This window comes from Natator depressus, chromosome 11 (assembly GCF_965152275.1).
Source record: "Natator depressus isolate rNatDep1 chromosome 11, rNatDep2.hap1, whole genome shotgun sequence".
Classification (NCBI taxonomy): Eukaryota; Metazoa; Chordata; order Testudines; family Cheloniidae; genus Natator; species Natator depressus.
The window spans coordinates 26,170,041-26,191,562 of record NC_134244.1 but is presented as its reverse complement, the minus strand read 5'-3'; the positions used below and the strand labels follow the sequence as shown (position 1 = coordinate 26,191,562).

The window sequence follows — 21,522 nt, the reverse complement described above, 5'->3', positions numbered from 1 at the left end:
CTGGCACTTTACCATCTGGAAAAACTCTATTAACTGGCATTTCTGATCGCTCCCAATACAAATCTTCAATCTAGTAACCAGGACTAGTATGCTGACCAGGAGGTTATACAATTGCACATTCTGCACTCGACTTTTATGCAAAAGAGACAGAAGACGAGTAAGCAAACTGATATCAGAGATTTATTCAAAAATGCAACTTCCAGGGTGTGTCATTGCGTCATTACAGATTCAGCCCAATCTCCTACACCTTCTACAGCAACAATGATAATTTATAATGATGACCCTAAGGCACTGCAAGATCCTGAAGTGCCTTCTGAATCATCAAAGATTAAATTATGTTCAGTATAGTTTTAGTGTTAAGTGTATTTTTAGTGATCTGGGTGTATACCATGCGCTGCCCATAGTGATATGTAGTGTCATAAGATAACCTACTGTATAGAAAACTTTACCTATATACACTTAAGTGCTTCAAGAAACCAACTACTCTGCAGTGCAGTACTACTGCTGGATTTGTGAGTACCTGTATACTATTTTATACTTCATTAATTTTATTGTATTCTAATTCTTTGAAAACTGGTATTCCGTTGGTAAGCATAACTCTTAGTTAATTGGAATTTTTGATTAAACAGCACCCCCTATTCCCCGAACATGCCGGATAACAAAGCTTTTACTGTAAATCTGCTCTGAACTGAAAGTTTTGTTAAGCATTTAGTCTGGAATAAGAAAAGGAGGACTTGTGGCACCTTAGAGACTAACAAATTTATTTGAGCATAAGCTTTCATGAGCTACAGCTCACTTCATCGGATGCATTATATATATGCATATATATAAAATTACATATGTCTGGAATAGTGTTTCAATGCCAAGATATTTTTCTTCAAACCAGAATTCAACAATTTGAAGGAAAACAAAGCATACCAAAAGCTAAAAGATTTAGGAAATACTGCTGCTTAAAGCAAAACTGAAAGGTCAATAGAGGATTATAGATATGGGTGGGAAAGGGAAAGAAATAGAGCAGAATGAACTCTCCCCTATTTCCCCTTCCTGTGCAAAACACACATATAAATTGAAGATCATTCAAAAGAAGTCAGAGGCCAGAATCTAAGCTATGATTGCAGTAATAACCACATCAGAATTAACACTGTGTGAGGTGCATGTAGAATACTAGGTATCCCTACGATAACAAAGCAAAACAATGTAAGACTATGCTTATTCTTGGTCATTTACTGGTTCATAGTTTTGACAAATATACCAACCACCAACTGTGTTACCCTTATCTATTGTTTCCCGTATCTAATTTAGCCAGAATCCTTATTTCCTCAACCAAATTAAAATATTGTCAACATCTTAATGCTACCTGGATTTTATTCAGTCATAGAATTAAGTTCTTTTAGGTGCTGACAAAGAGCGGATTTGATATCCAAAGTTCCAGTTCATTAAACCTTGCAGCATCTCATTCTCAACTATAATTACATATGCTCCATGGTATTGCAACCCCAAATTATATCTAGAATCTACAGGAATAGTATCTGCTGAATAAAAAAACACCGTGCTAACAATTAAAATATTAACCATTCTACACTTTCAGTGTTTGCTCTAGTTCATCTGCTACTTACAATACACCCAGCTTTATGAAAATCCCATTTTAAGTAAGCAAAGTTACAGTCAAGTCAGACCATACTCAGAAACCAGTATGCAAATATTTTCTCGTAGCGCTCTATAATTAAGTGGGCTTCCCAACATCCCAGGAAAACCAACTTTTTGAATCAGGTACTAGTGCAATAGTAATTCTTTATTTATTGTTTAGAGGGATGCTGCAGGAAATAGCTGAAACAGGACTAGACACAAGAGCAGAATAGTTCATTCTGACTGATCTTTCTCACTACCCACTCTCAAAACACAGATGTTGGATCATCAGACTTGTAGACTTTTTTTTTTTAACCAAGATTTTCTTTACATTTACGCCTAATGGGGCTAATCTGAGTAAGCAAGCAAAATAAATCTTTACTTAGCTTATTTGTTCTTCCCTTTTCCCTAGAATGAAATACGATACCTGTAGTTCAAATATGATGACTACTGATGTTCACAATTAAATCTTGTTAAATTTGCCACACAAAATATTACTCACTTCACAGCAAAATCCTTTTCAAACTACGTGTCGTGTGTGTGTGTGTGTGTGTGTGTGTGTGTGTGTGTGTGTGTGTGTGTGTGTGTGTGTGTGTGTGTGTGTGTGGTAAAAAATAAAAAAGCTCCTGATTAATTTATAGGCACACACTTTATTGAGCTATGCCACCTTCTATAATGATTGCTAAATCTGACTCAGGTATTCCATTATACCACTTTCTTATTTTTATGTTTCTATTTGTAAAAGTGTCCCTATTAGTTTACATCCACACGTAAACTCTTAAAACACATTAATAAAGCATATTAATTCAGTTTTACATCCATAGGCATTGCAGTTAGCTTTTTGGTACTTTACCAGCCTTTCCAACGTGGTTTAAAAAAATTGTACAGTGGTAGTTTGTTTTTATTTCTGCCTAGTTTCTTTTCTCTTTAATTTCCTAAATTCCTTACCTTGACTGAATTATTGTTGAAAAGATATGCACAACAGGTTCAGTCAGTGAACAAAACTTTGTGTGAGAATCAATCACCTCACAACAGTCTTTTAAAATTAGCAAAAATGAGGACAGTAAGGCCCAGTAAGGAACTGGGAAGATAAACCTATAGTTTTGTTCTTAAAATTTGGTAGGGTATGTTTGTTATTGCCTGATTCTTTAAAAAATAAACCTAAATGATGCATAGTCATTTATAATATCTACTTAATTATAATTTATTTTTATTATCTGTATTGCAGTAACTCAGGCTCCAATCAAGAATCAGAGCTGCAGCTTGCTAGACACTGTACATACATGTTGTAAAAGACAGTCCCTGTCCCAGAGAGCTCACAAATTAGTTAAGTGTTGACCCATATATCAGTTGCACAAATATTTCCAGATAGATTTTTTAATTACCTTTGACACGTTACAAATATGAAATATTTCAATGTATGTAGGAGACTACAGAACCTAGGATTTTAGTAATGACAAACATTCTTAACTATGTCACTAGTATGAATCCTAGCAACATCAGTATCTATCACCTAATGACTTTTTAGTGGTCAATCTGAAATTAGCTGGTGGTCTGAATCTGAAAGTCACATCAAAAGTCACCATCACCTTTAATATCCTTGTCAATCTTAGAGCCCAAGAACTGAATGATCCTGCATTGCCACTCTCCGCATCATGGTTAAAGCAAATTAAGGGGATGTGGAAGTTCGCAAAGTTGTAAAGATTCCACTGTTTGAGGATTTTAACCTGTAGTGTTGCTATCTATTTTAGGATTTTCTAGGGCTGCCATCACGGTAGCATTTGAGTGCACATATAAATTAAATGTGCAGCGCAAGGTCCATAGTGAAATTAATGGAGTCTTCTGCTCTTCTCCCTTCCTCAGTAATAATAATCTCTGCATCAGAGAATGTTATATATCATTCCTGATATGGTGAGAAAGCTTATTATCTAATATGAAGATTTTTCATATTGCCCTAAAGATGGGTAGACTTTTCATTAGTCTAACTGCTTCATTCCATGGCCAAATCACTCATACGAGTGTGCTTATCTATGACTCTTACATCCTTCATTAGAATCATTGTCCCAGAGAAACACAACTGGCACGGGGGGAGAAGAGCTGATGGATTGCAGTGTAGTTACTGATGTTCACTGAGCCCTGACCCACTTGTAATTTTAAAGATCAGGCCCAAAGAACTTGAACTAGCAATGAAAGTGGACTGGGAGCCAAGAGCAACCTGCTCTGTCCTGCTCAAGAGGTGGACTGCTATAATATGCATAAACTAAAGCCATCGCATGGCTTCCACCTTCAGCCTCACAAAGAAGTTGCAGTTCAACATTCATTTATCATCCCTAGGCTGGATAGTTGCCTCATAGTATCTAGCTACACATGTCTATTTCTGTTTCCCTCATTCAAACATTTCTTCCAGTTGTCTGTACACTAACACTGTTGTACCTTGCCTGAAAGTTCTTCAGGGAAAAGGTGGTCTTTCAACATAGGCCTGCACAGCACTGAGTACAACCAGACCTCTGGATGCTACAGTGATCATAAATGATAATGGAAACTGCAGAAAGTGGTCACATTTCCTAGCAAACTTGAGGTATTTGAAACTTGAAGTTATTTTTACCAGCAATGTAACCTAATTGTCTAGGCTTAGCAATGGATCCATGAAAAGGGCCATGAAAGTTTGCACCACTTTGATCTGAATAGGCACACTACTCCAGTGTCTATGCTAATTCTTCAAACCACTTCCCCCTTTCCAACTGATGTAACACGAGAAAGAAAGAAAAATTTAGTTTGAACCAACTGTTCTTTATTCATATGCTGATCTGGCACCTTCTATGAGCACTAGATTCACATATTTATTCTCTTAAAATCAAGTGCTTAGGAACAGACACCCCTCTTCACATACTTGTAAAGTAGCTAGAACATTTTGGGCATCATTGTAATACAAACAAAGCAATGTTATTAATAAAGCAATAATATTAATAAATAAAACTGTGAGTACAAGGCAGGAGTTGTTTTACATATTTCTTATGCACTGAAGATCACAGCAGGTAACCTTAAGACTTATTTTCAGTTAAGACAATAACCTTTCCAAAAATGGATCTTTCCTGGTCTTTCATTATGAGCTCTTTAAAGTTAGATTTGTGGTGGTTTTTTGCAAGTTAAACTCCTGTCACACCATGGGCTGACAATTATCTCTTGAATGGAACCACGAACCATGTGGTCCCTGTAAACAATACTGATCGTAAGTACGTGGTTTTATTTTTCAAATTCATACATTATTAATTCTTGTCATTTTATAGATCTAAAATAAATAAATCAAGTGCCTACTTCTGTGGTCTATGCACTGCACAATTAAAAATATCAGAAACATATTAGGTCAAATGTTTTTTTAAAAATTAGATTCCAGATTTGCTACATTGCAAATTCAGCAAATGTTGTTTGGCAAGTGACACAACTGAGAGGTTAAAAATTTTTTTTACATATCACAAGCTGATGTTTCATTTTTAACAACAAGCGCAAGCAGTCTTCGTCCTTGTCTACACTTGGGTTTTTCACATCAGCATAAATGTACTGGTGCAAACCCGTTGTGTAGACACAATGCTCCAGTGTAACAAGTAACTTGCAATAGCTGTTTCTTTTTCTGTTACACTGTGTTGTATCCTCCTCATTAGCAGTCAATCATTCTTCTGTTATCTATCAAATTTAGGGCCCAATCCTACACATCCTTGCTGGTGAGGAAGCACTTAATACCTTGAGTTGTCCCATGGGCACTGTGTACTACACTTAGTAGTAAGGAATTGCAGAACTGGGTTCTTACATTTTAAAAATTATTCAGACCAGGACTATCTGTTTAAAAAGCCTCACATGCCAGGAAAACCTGTGACACTATCAATACATACCAAAAAGCTGTATTAGTACAATGTTAAAGTTGCAATGTTAAATTTATGAAGTCAGAAAATGTAATAGTTAAGGTTCCTACAGCAACTTTAACCGGGTTGCATTGTACTTATGTATGGTCTCTAAAGACAGCAAAAGCAAAAAGCTTTGTGGTTTATCCTAAGCTTCCATTATTAAAGGTTATTTCATAGCTGCATAAGGAAAAGAACATTTTACAAAAATATAACCAATCTTTGTACACTTTAAGTGATAAATAAAATGGAATTTAGATCTAAAAACACTGTCACAGGTAATGCTGTGTGTACAATCTTGTATTACAACTATAAAACATTAAATATGAAATTTAGAACATTTAATAAATTAATAAATCTTAAAATTGCAAGTACACAAGAATTCCCATCATTTTCATCTTTAGAGAAAATAATTTGTTTAATAAGTATTTGGCAAATATTAAAAACTGTCTTAAAATAAAGAAATGCTTCAGTTTAGTTATTATATGCACAAACTGGAGATTAAGTCCTGAATTCTGAAGTTGCTATAATTTACATATAAGACAACAAAAAAGATACAGACAGATACTAGGGGAGTACAAGGAAACAATGAGCCAATGCTGCTCAGCATGACAGGCAGCGGTTTCAGAACACCAGCAGCCTAACATCAAGATTTGTGTAAACATCATGGCAAAGGAAAGTTTTAAGTAGGGATCTGAAGGAGGATAATGAAATAGCTTTGCAGATGTTTATGGAGAACTCCTCCCAAGGATGAGGGGCAACATGGGCGAAAGCATGAAAGTGCTTGTTTGAAAATTTAACAAATGGAGACTGACATCATTGGCAGACTGGAAGCGAGAGAGTCAACATTTTGATACCGAATGGGAGGTAGGGTGGCGTTAAGCCATGAAGAGCTGTGAAAGAAGACAAGCAGCTTTTCTTTGAGCAAATAAAAGAGAGGTGGGGTAGGTGAGGAACTCAAAAGAGGTGACATCGTTAAAGCAATGGGCTCAGAGAACAATCTCTGCAGCAGCATTCTGAATGGACATGAACAAGCAGGATTGCATTTGTCAAGGTCAGAGAAAAGGATGTTGCAGCAATTGAGATGAGAGCCTAAACAGGAATTCTGACTGTGTGGATGGCTAGGAATGGTCACAACTTAGAGAGGTTATGCAGAAAGAATCTGCAAGACTTAAACTATGTCTACATGACCACTTATGTCGGCAAAACTTATGTCACTCAGGGGTGTGAAAAAACCTAAGTAGTAGTGTGCATAGGGCTGTGTTGGTGAGAGAGCTTCTCCTGTGGACATAGCTACCATCGCTTGTTGAGGTGGTTGTATTATGTTGATGGAAGAACTCTCTCATACAAGTGATCTTACAGCTGTAAGATCACTAATATAGACATGGCCTTAGTCTGGATGTGACGACCTACAGAGACATCAGAGTTGAAGATGACATTCAGGCCCAGTGGTGTTGCCCACAATGATCAAAAGAGGAAGAGAGGGAACACGAGCTGACAGCTAGACACCCAGGAAAAAATGTCAGAGTGGGGCCAAGATTTTAGTTTAGATAGAAGGAAACCAGTTTAGAGAAAAGAGGTAGATCAATGAGTCAACACTGTAGAAATAGTTGTTGAATTTCTGTTTGCAGATGAGATTACTCAGAGACACAGAAGAGAAGGAGACCAAGGACTAAGCCCTTTGGAGCCCCCTCAGAAAGTTGAAAGGGGGCATGCTGAAGAAGTGATTACAGAGGAAGAAGCAGAACTAAGAAAGGACAGTCATGGATAAGGTTGGACAAGATTGAGCACAGTTGGTGTCGAAGGCTGTTGAAAGGTCGAGAATGCAGATAGAGTACTGTTTCTAAGGTTGACTAGGAAGACTTTGGCATGAGCAGTTTCAGTGGAGTGCAGGGGATAGAGGCCAGACTGGAAAGGGTCTAGGATAGACTTGGAGGAGAGGAACTCCAGAAAGCAATTACAGACAGTGCATTCAATGAGCTTAGAGATAAAGCATTCACTGGAAAGGCACGTAAGGTCACAGGTGGGGTTTTTTGTTTGTTTTGCTTGTTGTTGTTTTTTTAAAAAAGATGGAACAGACTAAAGCATACTTTTATTGTGAGGGGAAAAAGCCAGAAGAGAGTGGAGGATCTGAATAGCAAGTGAGAGGATGAGAGTGGGTGCAAGAAGATCGGGAGGTGGCATGGAGTCTCTGGGGAAAGTGGAGGGGTTAGAGGAGGACAGCAGATGAGAAACTTCTGCATCTGTGACAGTGGATAAGGAGAAGAGTTGTAGGGGGGAAAGGAAGGCAAGGCAAGAAGAAACTGATGAAGTGGATGATGGGGATGAGTCATGGCTGATCTTGTAATGAGAGTTAAAAAGTTAAAAGTGGAGGACAGTGACGCAAGGAGAGCAGCGTAGTCAATGGCCCTTTAATGAGTGGGACAACTGGCAAGAGGTGCAGATCAAAAGAAGAGTTGAGGGCGAGGAAATATGCAGCTAAGGTGTCAGATGGGTCACGAACGTAGAAGCTGAATATGAGGAGATATGTGGGAGATTGTGGAGAGAGCCAAAAGTCAAAATGAGAGAGAAAGACTGCTGGGGAAGAGTTAGGTGAATGGTAGTTGTCAGCAACTTGGAAGGGGAAGAGAGAGCACAGCCAGATGCAGAGCTATTTGAACAAGGAGAAAGAATGGGAAGAGGGAAATGTTGGAAGCAGCCCAACACCCTCACCCCAGTCTGATCCAATGCGGAGAGCATGAGACGTGAGGCCCATAAGAAAGGGCAGCTTCAGAGGCAGCTTCAGCTAAAGGGATCCAGGTCTCTGTAAGAACTGTGAGCTGGAAGGAGTGAGATGTGAATACATTGTGATCTTAATAAAGATGAAGTGGTTCCAAAGTCAGCAAGAAAAGGGAAGAAGGGATGGGGGAAAAAAGGGATGGGTGTGAAGTTAGGAATGGTGACATAAAAGGGGCAGAGGTGATGACAGAAATGTGTGTAGGATGTGGAGAGAGTGGGCATGGACGGAGGGCCAGAATTAGGATAAATGTCACCAGAAGTGAGGAGGATGTGGGACCTGGATTTCAGCTGGTGGGAAGTGGGGGGAGACTGGGATCAAGAGGGGAAGAAAAAGTAGCAGGCAGAGTTAGCTAAACTATAGAGAGGTGAGGGTAAATCAGGAAGGGACGATGGAGCCAGTGAGGGAAAGGGAGGATTAAGTGAGAAGGAGAAGGATGTTTTAATGCAGAAAAGGCGTTTGATGACAGCCACAGATGAGTGGCAGATGGACAAGATTACAAAGGTTTTCTCCTGGCCCTGCAGCCAAGTCCTTGCCATCTGGGAAGGGTCCTCTGCTCTGTGCAAAGCTTCCCAATGCAGAGTCGCAGCTGATAGTAAGGGGGCCACTCTAGACTGTTTAATTACAGTCAGTGGGTTGCTCTATGTTGTTACTTTATAGATCTCAGATATTGACACATTTCTGAAAAAGACAGAAGATGCTGCCAGTGTCTTGGTGGAGTATGCCTTGATGTGTGGAAATAGAGGTTCACCAGCTAATTGATAGCAGGTGGAAATACAGTAAATGATTCAGTTAGATAAGATGGCTTGGCTTTTCAACAAGCCTGATATGACCACAAAGAGGCAGGGAGACTGTCTGAAAGGTAATAAAGCAAGGCTCTGGAAACATCCAAGGTAAGTAGCTTCTTCTCTCCCATAGAGGGTAGTATCAGGAAGAAGACTGGCAGGTTGATTGAAGTGAAACTCTAAGACTACCTTAGGGATGAGTTTAGGGTGCAGTCTCAGAACCACTCTGTCCCTATGAAATGAGATACAAGGAGATCCAGACGTAAGAGTTTAGAGCTTGCTGACCCTCCATGCTGAGTTAATAGCTCCCAGAAAGCACATCTTAAGGGCAAGGTGATGATGCAGCTATCTGATGATAGCTTGAATGGAGGTTCCATGAGTTTCAGGAGGATGGTGTTAAGATCTCATGCAGGAGTCAGGTCTCTAACACATGGGTATGTATGCAGGAGGTCCTTGAAGAATCTGGATATTGTTGGATGACTGAAGACCAAGTATGACTGCATCAAAGTGTGACATGTTGATATTGCTGCAAGGTGGATTTTGTGAGAACTAAGAGTCAAACCAGCCTATTTAAAGTGTGGCATGTAGTTAAAGTATGGCATGTAGATTTCTGGTATTAACTGGAATTAATTTATGCTGGATTCCCCATAGTAGAACCATTTTCATTTGGAGGGGTAGATCTTTCTGGTAGACGATTTCCAGGCTTTCTATGAGGTTTTACTGAACCTGTCAAAAACAGTCTCTGCCAACAGAGCTCAACCAGCCTACTTCCAAGCTGCCAGGTGCAACAACTGCAGGGCTGGGTGCAATATTTGATAGTGGTTCTCAGATATCTGGCACATGAGATTGCTAGTCCAGTAGCAAGGATTTTTAATACCTCTATCTACTTGATGGTGGCACCACATGCCTGAAGGATAGCGAACGTCATATCTATACTTAAGAAAGGAAAAAAACAGATCCAGGCAATTACAAATTGGTTAATCTGATCTCAGTAGTATACACAAACTTAAAACAAATTGTGATAGAAAGAATAATTAAATTCATGGAAGTAAACAGAAAAGATGATGTAATGCAACATGGATTTACCAAAGACAGATCATGCCAGGCTACCCTTATTTCCTTCTTAAGAAAATAAATTTTTCTAGATAAGGGAAGTGTAGTAGTGCTAATATACTTGGACTTCAGTAAAGCATTTGACCTGGTAGCTCATGGGAAATTATTAGTTGAATTGGGGGAGATCAGTACAAGAATTATAAGGTGGATAAGGAACTGGCTAAAGGAGAGAAGGCAATGAGATGTGCTGAAAGGTGCTCTCTCAGACTGGAAGGAGGTCACTAGTGGAGTTACTCTTGGGACCAATTTTATTTAATATTTTTATTAATTACCTTGGCACAGAAAGTAGGAGCATGCCAATGAAGTTCACTGATACAAACCTGGAAGGCAGCGTCAATACAGAGGAGGATTGGAACATTATACAAGAAAATCTAATTTACCTTGAAGGCTGGAGTGACAGTAATGGGATGAAATTCAATAATATAAAGTACAAGGTCATGCACTCAGGGTCTAATAAGAATTTCTGCTAGAAGCTGCGGGGTCATAAGACAGACACAACGGAGGAGGAGAGAGACTTGGGTATGTGGGTCAATCACAGGATGACTCTGAGCAATCCATGTGATGCAGCTGTGAAAAAGGCAAATGTGATGTTAGGATGCATCAGGTCCGGCATTTCTAGTGGAGACAGAGAAGGGTTAATGCCTATTCTACAAGACACTGATAAAACCTCATTTGGAATACTGTGTACAACTCTGGTTCCCCAGGTTCAAGAAAGATTAATTCAGCCGGGAACCAGTGCAGAGAACAGCTACTAGGATGATTAAGGGAATGGAGGACACGAAAAACTTGGCTGGTTTAGTCTAGCAAAAGGAAGAGAGGGGATATGACTCCTCTCTATAAATACATTAAAGGGGTAATTCCAGGGATGGTGAAAAGTGACTGAAGCAAAAGGACAATGTTGGCACAAGAACAAATGGATATAAACTGGCCACGAACATATTCAGACTAGAAACTAGAAGGTGTTCTAACCATCAGGGGGTTGTAGGAGTTGTGAAGGCAAACAAACTTAATTAGTTTTAAGAGCGAGCTAGACAAACGTATGAGTGTGTCTATATAACTGGGTTGCTTGTGATGGTAGAAGGTGGCCTCAGCTATTCTGGGGCTAACTTCCAGCTTACATCTTTTAGTAATAAAAGCTCTTGCTTCATGGTTTTAGATGGCCACCTGGAGGGGTCAGAAAGAGAGACTCCTCCCCACACTGTATTCTGGTTTTTGTTGTTTTAAAATCTCCTTCCTCTGAAGCATCAGTGATGGAAATGGGAGATGGGACAGGGCTCTGAGGTGACAGCTAGAATTCTCTCTCTCGGGTGGCTGTTTCTTGCTCAGGGTCTCACTGGTCGCCATATGTGGAGGTGGACGGAATTTTCCCTCATGTCAAACTAGCAGTGACTTTGGGGGCTTTCACCTTCCTCAGCACCATAAGTATGCAGGTCACTTGCCAGGATTATGTGTGTGTCTCTCTCTCAGTCATCTCCCTGCCAATGCATGGGGCTTGGGCACTAATATACCTCTGTCCTTTCTATTCTCAGCCTGTGGGAGATTATTAGTCTAGTCTAGTTTCCTGTGGTCTAATTGTGGTTGCTGGGTTTAGTGTGCATGTGCTGGGGATCAGACTAGATGATTTGATGGTCCCTTCTGGCTTTAAACTGGCTCTATTTCATGTCTGGGCAGATGGGGGAAAAAACAGGAGATGGAACAAACACGTACAGGAAGTCAGACACCCAAAATTTCCTCTGCCAGTAGGGAGCTATTAGGATCAAGATGGCTTTGTCCAGGCTGATTTTTGAGATCACCCTCAGGATCAGGAACACTGGGGTGGAGAGGAGAGACGATCTGCAGACCACTGTAGCAGGAAGGTGTTCGGAAAGGAGTCTAAGCTAATACCCTCCCTGGAGTGGAAGTTTGGGCATTTGGCGTTGCCCTCTGCAATGAACAGATCTATTGTGGGAGTTCCCCACTGGTGCAATATGATAGATGTCTACACTGACCATTCATAGTTGGTTACTGCATGCCTGCTTAAGAAATCCACCAGACTGTAACCAGTTCCAGGAAAGTGTAGATCCAGAGGGGTTATCCAGTGACACCAGGTCCATAGCCTGATGACCTCCTGATAGAGGGGTTATGACCGAGCACTCCTATCTTGTTTATATAATACACTGTTGATGGTCTGTCAAAATCTGTGCTGCGCAAATTGAGAACCACAAACCAAATCTTGATCTCGAAGACATGGAAAGATGGGAGGCAAGCATTACCACCTTGAACCTAAGATGGCGTAAGTACTTGCTAAGCCTTCTCAGCTCTAGGACAGAACAAAGACCCCCTTTTTCTTCTTCAGGATTAAGAAACTCCAGGAGTACAGGCCTCTTCCCCTGAATTCTGGTGCACCTCCTCCATGGCTTCCAAGGCAAAGCAACAAGGTCACCTCTGCTTTTTACAGGCTCTTGTGCAAAGGGTCCCTGATAGGAGAAGGAGGTGGATACGGGTTAAAAAGTAGAATTGGATGGGGTAGCCATGGGCAATGATCTCTAACATCCATCTGTCCAAGCTTACGGCAGGCCACACACATGGGGTAAGGTGGCTGCTGAAGTTCATGCTCTCTGGACTAGATGTGATGTGGCTCCCAACCATCCTATCAAATTTGCTGAAATTCTGTAGAAGCACGATGCATTGCTAAGTAGGAGGAAGGCATGGTACTCAAGTTGCCTAGAATGACAGGTTGGCACCTGTTGTCTTGATGGGGGTTGAGGGTGATACAGCTTATGGTACAGGGATGGGATGTAAAACCCAGGGAGTGCAGGATGGCCTTTGAGTCTCTGAAAGAGTGCAAAGCACTATCCATTCACTCACTAAATAGTTCCATATAAATCCTGGATTGTGACCTGAACCTCTCTAGGGTTGCCCAATGCTTTGAGCCAGGATTCTCTGCTCATCGTCATTGTTGCGACCATATATCTGCCTGTGGTGTCGGCAGCATCCACTGGAGCCCGTATGGCCATCCTGATCAGCAACTGGCCTTCCCTGAATATTTCTGAGCTTCTCCCAGTTGTCACATGGGAGTTTTGAGAGAGAGGGGGTTGCTCTATCCCAGGTCAAAAAGTCATATCTGGACAGTAGGGCCTGGCAATTTGCCACTCAAAGCTGTGATGAGGCAGATTTTTCTCCATGATGACGTGTCCCTGCTTGGCTTCATCTTCCCCACTTGTCTTTGACATCACCTATCTGCTAGACAGTGTGTTGGATGATGCTAGCTTGTTATCTCCTCTCAGTTTGAAGAGACCCCTATATGTTGCTCCAGAAGATGAAATTTCAATTGGGTGTCTCATAACTTACATGTTCTTGCAGAAAATAGTAGGCACACCAACACATGGGATTCTCCTTAACAGAAGACATACCTATGGGTGTCTATCTTTCAGTGGAAATCAGTCACTCATAAGACAAGCAAGGCTTGAATCCCACAGTTTTCAAATCTGCCATATAGAGGAGCCAGGTATAGGAGAGTGTTACATTTATACATGTTAAAGTTTGGGGGCGGGGGATGGATTTAAAACAGAAGAAAGAATTCCTAAATAGTCAATAATTGCACACAAAAAGTCCCATCAAAGACTACTTCACCAAAGTTAGTTATACAAAATTATGACCTTCCACAAAAGCCATAAACAAACTGTCATTTCATGGGATGAAAATAATACATCTGTTACTCACGACTTTCATCAAGATACAACTGACAACTCTTCTCCTGAAGCTAATGAGTGACAGTCACACTGTGGTACATGTAGATATATTATACTTCAAGAACTGGTAATTCCTCAGACAGAAACTTCCCACTACACATACAGATTAATGGAGTCAATACACACACATAAAAATAGTTATTGCACTGCTATTACAACACCAGTGCTTTATATAAACATATTCTTGCTCCTTTCTCTCTGCTTCAGCAGGATATAAAAGCCAAATGAATAAGCCCTTTAAAATAAATGCTGTTTTGCACTTACAAGGAGCATTTTTCCTTCCTTACACAGTGGTTCAGCTAACAAGGTATGTTCAAAACTCTCAATCTCAGCAACTGGAGGTGTAGAGCAGCAGCACTGAAACACAGGTAATTCCTGACTTTTTAATCCATGAATACCCAAATCTGCATTATCTAACACATTATCTGGCCTTTTACCCAAATTTTTTTACAGAAACTTAAAAGTTGTTTTTTGTGAAGATTTTGTGTATCTCAAACCTTCAAAATCACTAGTTTTTACCTGTACTTGTTTGGTCACGTATCCCCACTGATGGCGTTGTCAGCCCAATCCCAGGGATAACATAGGAGATGTAAATGTCAAGTTCCACAACAATTCAAATCCTTGCCTACCTGATATGCCATTCTTGCTGGTGTTCAATAAAGCTACAGATGCTGCAGAAACTCTTTTATTAGTCACAGTCTGCCCTGGTTTCCTTGAGGTACATTCTTCACTATCACTGTCCTGTAAATTTAGTAGCCTTGGCTGGAAACATTGCAGTCGACATGATCGGATATTGCTTAGTATTTCAGAAAGGGACAGTCTGTTTTCACAATGTTTATTGGAAGCATTGGTCCGTGAGAAATTAGAAGAAAAGTCTACAGTTTGGGAAGAGCTTGAAAAACTATTTAGCATTTCGGGGTCTATCTGTTTCAGGACAGGATCGTGTTCTGTAGATATTCGGTCCATTATAACCCTGATTTAAAAAGAAAAAAAAACACAATTTAATAGACATTAGTTACGTGATCTCTTTTTAAAGGATGGGAGGGTTAAAAGGGCCAAAAGAATCAAAGCAATGCCACTCTACCTTCCTCCCCTCCCAATTCGCCTTCTTGCAAATCCTATGCATCTTCTTGGAACCGTAAGGGTTGTGAGGCAATGCCTATACCTCAGCTTGTCAAATTCTGCCAGTTCCGAATTCTCACATGAATAATTAGTTTGGTCCAAACGAGGCTGGAGAGGAGAAGAAAATTACATTTTGCACAAATTTATGGCATATGTTTGGGTCAAGAAAACTATGAATGTATAATACCATTTCTTAAAAGTATCTTACAACATTACCTATGACTGAAACATGGAGGAATGCTCTCAGTATAACTGGGTTCAAAAAAGAACTAGGTAAGTTCATGGAAGATAGGTCCATCAATTGCTATTAGCCAAGATGGTCAGCAATGCAACCCCATGCTCGGGGCGACCTTAAACCTCTACCAGAAGCTGGGAATGGAAGACAGGGCTGGATCATTTCATAATTGCCTTGTTCAGTACATTCCTCCTGAAGCTCTAGTATGGGTCACTGTCAGAGACAGGATACTGGGTAAGATGAACCATGGTCTGACCCACTTTGTCAACTCTTATGTTTTCAAACTAGCAAAAGTTTAGATCACAAAACTAAGGGGTCAGACAACTCTTTCTGCAGGGGAAAAAAGTATGCCTGTGCGACAAAGAGGTGGGAATTTTGTGGGTTTGGGGGGGGGGGGGGGCGGAGGGGAGTGCCACAACAGATCTCCTTTCTTGATTGCACCAGAAAAAAAAAGTGCAATCAAAAAATCATTCATTTTGCTGCTGGAAGAGCTGAGGAGGAGGAAGCTACAGCCAAACCTCTAATGACTAAATTAGTGGCCAACCAGGGATGGCACTTGCTGCCAGCACTCAGAAAATTCAGCAAAACTGAAGAACAAACGAGCCAGCTAGTCACTAGGGAACCGGAGCTGGATGTAAATGTACAAGCCAACAGCCTGATCAACGGTAAGTATCTGCAAAGTAGAAGAGCACTAGAGTAATAACATCTGATAACCCGTAGAAACCTGGAAATCACTAAGATACGCCTGAGGCTACAGAACCATGAGATGCACTCAAGAAAACCTATGGGAGAAAAAGAGGAACAAATACAGAGAGCTTCATGACCCGCAGCGTCCAAAGGAGAAACCAAGTCACTTGGGAGACTGCGGAGATAACTGAAGTGGTTTTTTACCCACGAAAGCTTATGCCCAAATAAATATTAGTTTCTAAGGTGCCACCAGACTCCTTGTTGTTTTTGCAGATTCAGACTAACACGGCTACCCCCTGATACTTGAACACATCTGACCTGCTTAGTCGAGACCTAAGATCCTCCTGTAGACTTTTAGGGAGTACACATTCTACATTCTGGGTATTGTATAAAAACTTTTTTGTCCTCTTCACCAACCAACCTAGTTCATTACAGGGAAGTTAATGTAATTAAATATGATGTTTTTAAATTAAATATTATGTCTTTTAAATACTTGTATTTTAAGATTAAGTTTACAAAAAGGATTTTGTGTCACTACCCAGCCTCTTATGTCTCAGTGGCGCAAGCAAAGAGATTGGATCACTCTGTAGGTATGGGGTCCCCTGCAGTAGACACTTCACCAATGTCTGAGCAGCTGTTTGGTGAGTTATCTCAATGCCTCTGGAGCTAAGAAGATACGGTACTACAGGATTAGTCTCAATCCTGTTCCGCTTTATGCATTCCTGGCTGATTTTGACAGTGTTAAGCATCTACAGCTACCACTGATTTCAAAAAGGAGTTTTAGGTGATCAACACTTATGACCAATGAAGCTATAAGTGTCAGGTATACTGAGAGGACTAAAGATCTCCCCCACTGCCACAGTTTCAAAACCAAGACATCTGTTTCAAGCTCTGAGGATTGAGTCAGCCAGTTTCCAAATCACACTGGCCTCACATTTTCCCTCTGTGATGCAGCAGCCTGTGTGCACAGAGCAGGAAGAAAAGTGCAAAAAATTTCAGAGTAAAGCTTACTTCTTAAGATTGACAAAAGCATTCAGAGCTTATATAAAATAAATGCTTTCATATGTTAAGACTCAGGTTTTTCTTTTCTCGATATTTCAAAACAATAAAATAACAGAATTGTATTATCTTACTAATGTCCTTACTAAAATCCAGACTATCTAGAAAATCACAAAAGTATGCTTTGATAAAACATATGCTATACAAAACAAGTCAATTTCTGAAGGCAAAAAAGAATTTCAGGAGCTGAAAAATAAAATATATTTTAGCAGACGCTTCTTTAAAATACTCATCTACTCAAACTAAATTCTAATTGTGTCACTTATTTCGTCCTCTCCCGTCCCTACACCGCTGAGGTGGTATGGCAACACTTATGGTTGGACATTTTGCTAAACTGTTTCAAGTTTGAAGGCTGAAGCACCACCCGTGTCTGGGAGGTTATACTACACTTTCAAAGAATTTTGTACTCTTCTTTAAGAATCTGGATGATCTCAAAGAATATTCACTTTCACTAAGTATTAATACATTTTGGTGTAATACAAGAATGCAAAACAGCATTTTTATAAACATATAAAAATGAATACATGTCTTTCTTGGGAAGATAATTTTTCTGATGAATTTCACTTAATTTTTTTTAAGTAGTCCTCTTGCAGCTCATTTGCTGTGGGCCCCTCAAGGATGGGACGAGAAAGACGGTCATTTAAGCTTGCCCATTTACTGGATTATTCTGGGCGATCAAGAATTTGAAGCACAGTAATCTTCCTCTAAGTAAATTATCTGGTGCCTGAACTGAGCCAATATTCACACTGTTTATTCTAAACAGTTAAGAGATCTTTTACAAGAAGTTTATGATATTTCCATTTAGAATGCTACATCAAAGACCTTTCAAAGGTAGTCTAGTTATCTTCTGTATTTTAAAATTCAATTATTTCAAGCAAAAAAAAAGCATAATTAATGAAACTGCACGTACAGATTTTAGATTAGCGTTCAAGAAAGACCTCTCGTATAAAGGCAAAGTACTCTATTTTAAGTACTCACTGTAATCTATTTAAACAGCATCTTGATATAAAAAATAAATCTCTATTAACCCTAAGTTCTTTAAAAAAAAAAAAGAAGAGGAGTACTTGTGGCACCTTAGAGACCAACAAATTTATTTGGGCATAAGCTTTCGTGGGCTAAAACCCACTTCATCTGATGCATGCAGTGGAAGTTCTTTGACTCAAGAAGTATATTTATATAGCAGTTACTAAAAAGAATGTTGATATTTATTGTAACTTCTGCATTTTACACTTAGATGACTCTACATGGTTTCAGTTTAAATCTCTTTAGTTTTCCTAAATATTAACAGATCTAAACCGCCGTTTCTTGGGGCTTGTCTACACAAACATTTACTTGACATTTGAAACAGGTCTGGACCAAAGCACATTAACTATCAGTGAACATCTGTAGGGTCCACCTGGACAGTTAGAACACAGCAGGCTACTGGAAGACAGATTCACATCCCACCTTGTTTGTGTAGACAAGCACTGAATTAAATGTGCTATCATATGGTATATCCAGGTTTATGTGCCACCTCAGAACCCTTGATATTTGTGTCAGAACATTAAGGCTGAGGGGGAAAAGGAACTGGGAGAACTAGAAAGCAGTACGCTCTGTTTCTTAGCAGTGATTTGACTAGCTGGAAGTGCTATAGATGATCTTGACACACTCACTGAATCTACAGTAAGAAAAGAGAAAGAAAGATATGGAAGAAAGATAAGCCCAAAACGAAAGGTTGTTGTGAAGATTTTTTTTGGATTGACCAAACAGCCTGTCTAATTCCGTGGCTCAGATAGAGACACTCCTCTTAATATTAGCATGCTCCCAGTACGTTATTAAAAAACAGCAACAAAAATTCTTACAGCATAATACTGGCATCCCGCTCTCCTTCTGAAAGCACAAGGTCCATCGGGATCATTTTCTTCTTCAGGTTCTGATACTGGTGAGGGTACCTAAAGTACAAGCAAATTCATTCTCTATAATCGTACTATCCACAATTTAGAGATACTTCACGGCCTCTTTAAAGCCACCAATAATTAAATATAGGTCATAAGCAATTAACTATTTTTTGATTGTATATTGAGTAATGCTACTCTAAGTTTATGTAGTGCTTTGTATTTGGAGATGTTCAAATAGCTTACAAAGATGGATTAAAAACAGGTAACTTTTTTTGTGGAGGAGAGGGAAATGAAGCACAGAAAGGTAAAGTAACATCCCCAGGGTCATACAATAAATCAGTGGGAGAATCAGCAATAAAACCAGATGTCCTGACTCCCAGTCTTGTGCTTCATCCACTGAACCACAGCTGCCGAAACTGCCACCCAAGTTATCTATTTAACGCTTAAAACTGAGAAAATCATACCAGAAATATCAGGAAAAAAATCTAGAACTGATGAGAAAGCATTTCCAATATAATTTATAATACGCTATTTTGGTAGCAGCATTTGTCAGAGAAACAGATGGTGGAAGAGGGTCCTCTAAAATGCAGGTGTAAAAACACCTACATAGATTTCACAAAAATGAAGGGTATTTGAGATAAAAACTTGATGGCTACATAAGGAATTCTCATACTTGGCATTTATACAGCTTTTTTTCAGTGGATCTCAGAGCTCTTTAGAAAATTGGGTAAGTATTATTAACCCATTTTACAACAGCGTCAGGAATATAATTATGTCTACCTACCTCCCAGGCCCCTCCCTCCTCTAATTGCTAGGCCCCTCTATCTTTGTCAAAATAACAGAACCAACCTCAATTATTTTACATGATTATGCTATATAAGCATTTGTCTAAACCCAACTATTCACAATCTCTGATCAGGAGAACGATATACCCACTTTTGAGGTTAGATCACCTAAACTCAAGTCAATTTTGATTTTGCCCCCCAGCTATAAGTGACTACTTGTATTTTATTTTAGTTAAAAATTACCTGTGGGAATTCATCTTCATCTGAACTGTGGAAGTCATACTGTTTAATGTCACTCTTACTGATAACAGGCAATGGCTCAGTAGTGGGCTGCTGAGGAGTTATTACACTTTCTATTTTAGGCTTCTTTGGATACTTCTTCTTTTGACGGACAACATCTGACCCGTCTTCCTTTAGAGATGGGTGGTGAGGATGCTGTTTGTATAGAAGGGTTTTTTGGACAGGAGAAAGAAAACATAATATTCCTTAATTCATTAAAACTACTCTCCTCTTTTCCTGAAACATACATTTGGGAAGGCATTATTGTTTGCAATCTCAGAGTTAAACAAAAGGACCAATGAAATCTCTTTTATATTGAACAAATATCTCTTTTTTAGACTACAGAAGGGAGTTGTGGTTTTTTGGACCAATCAATTCAATATCCTGTAGCTGAAAATCCCATTCTGGTTATTTTCCAAAACTCAGTTTCCTAAGCCACAAGACGTGCAATTCTCTTAAATGTTTTAAATTTGCTTGGGATATGGAACGAAGATCTGGGTTTATTCCATTTATTTCTTATTTCATCACTTTTCATTTTGTTTAGAATCCAATGCTAATGGTTATTACTATTTCATCCTAGTAGCTTACTTCAGCAAGATTAATCTACAGTATAAAGCTTGATCAGAATTAAATCAAAAACTTTACTCAAGAATAAATACTCATCAGCAACAGTTAAACTTCAGAACTCTCAAGATACTTTAAAGGATGCTTATCCTCAATCTCTCCTTTTCTGTTATAAGACAGACACAGTTTGGCTGCTGAGGAAACTACAAGTTTTTCTAAGAATTTAACTTGTCAGCACCAATGTTGGATTGTAGTTAATGCAAGCAATTGAAGTCATTTTAATAACTGATAATACACAGTACAATGGATAGGTATTTAGAAATTTGGTCACCCTTTCTAGAATGCTCAGAAGAGGAGGGCTCCCCAGCTAGAAAGACAGAATCTTTAGCCAGGATCTTTGAATAATATAACCTGATCCTACGCAAGTAAGATATGTACTATATTTATGTTTTATTGTATCTTTGCCTTAATTAAAAAAACAAAACATACACAGAGTACAAGGCAAGTAAGTTCTTGTAACAGAATAAAGGAAAGTGCCTGCAATTAACTTAACTAACCAGTAGGTGTCACTAGTGTTAAATAAAAACTGTAATTCATAGTCATAATATAGTCATAGCTATAAAATCATATTCTGGAATGATTCTAGAAAGCAAAAGGACAAACAACTTAGGAATATCTTATTATAAGTTCCTACAATAGGCTTTTGTCAATTCAGTTTTTAAATGCTGTTTCATTATAATAAAACTGAAGTGTGCCCATGACCTATATACTTTTAAAAAAGCAGGATCTCTCTGACAGACATTTCTTTAACAGAAAAAACAGTTAAATGGTGGCAGCAATCCACCCCCATTAGTCTCCTCTCCGCACTTAAAAAAACCCCTGAAAACAGATGTTGTATTCTACTATATTTTAAATGTGAAGATTCTGATGTCTGCCACTGCTTAATTTTTTTTCTTTTTGATGTGTCATTTCCTCTCAGAGCTCAGC

At 39.3% G+C, this 21,522-nt stretch overlaps 1 protein-coding gene across 1 annotated transcript in view; it reads right to left on the bottom strand.

The window, feature by feature from the left end:
• The window catches only part of EPC2 (enhancer of polycomb 2), an 85,772-nt gene that overhangs the window by 8,978 nt on the left and 55,272 nt on the right, over positions 1-21,522 (bottom strand). The window contains exons 7-10 of the mRNA XM_074966811.1: positions 19,936-20,127; positions 18,872-18,961; positions 15,012-15,157; positions 14,557-14,900 (exon numbers count right to left, since the gene is read on the bottom strand). Coding sequence (XP_074822912.1) covers positions 14,557-14,900; positions 15,012-15,157; positions 18,872-18,961; positions 19,936-20,127 — 772 coding nt within the window. The remainder of the gene's footprint in view (positions 1-14,556; positions 14,901-15,011; positions 15,158-18,871; positions 18,962-19,935; positions 20,128-21,522) is intronic.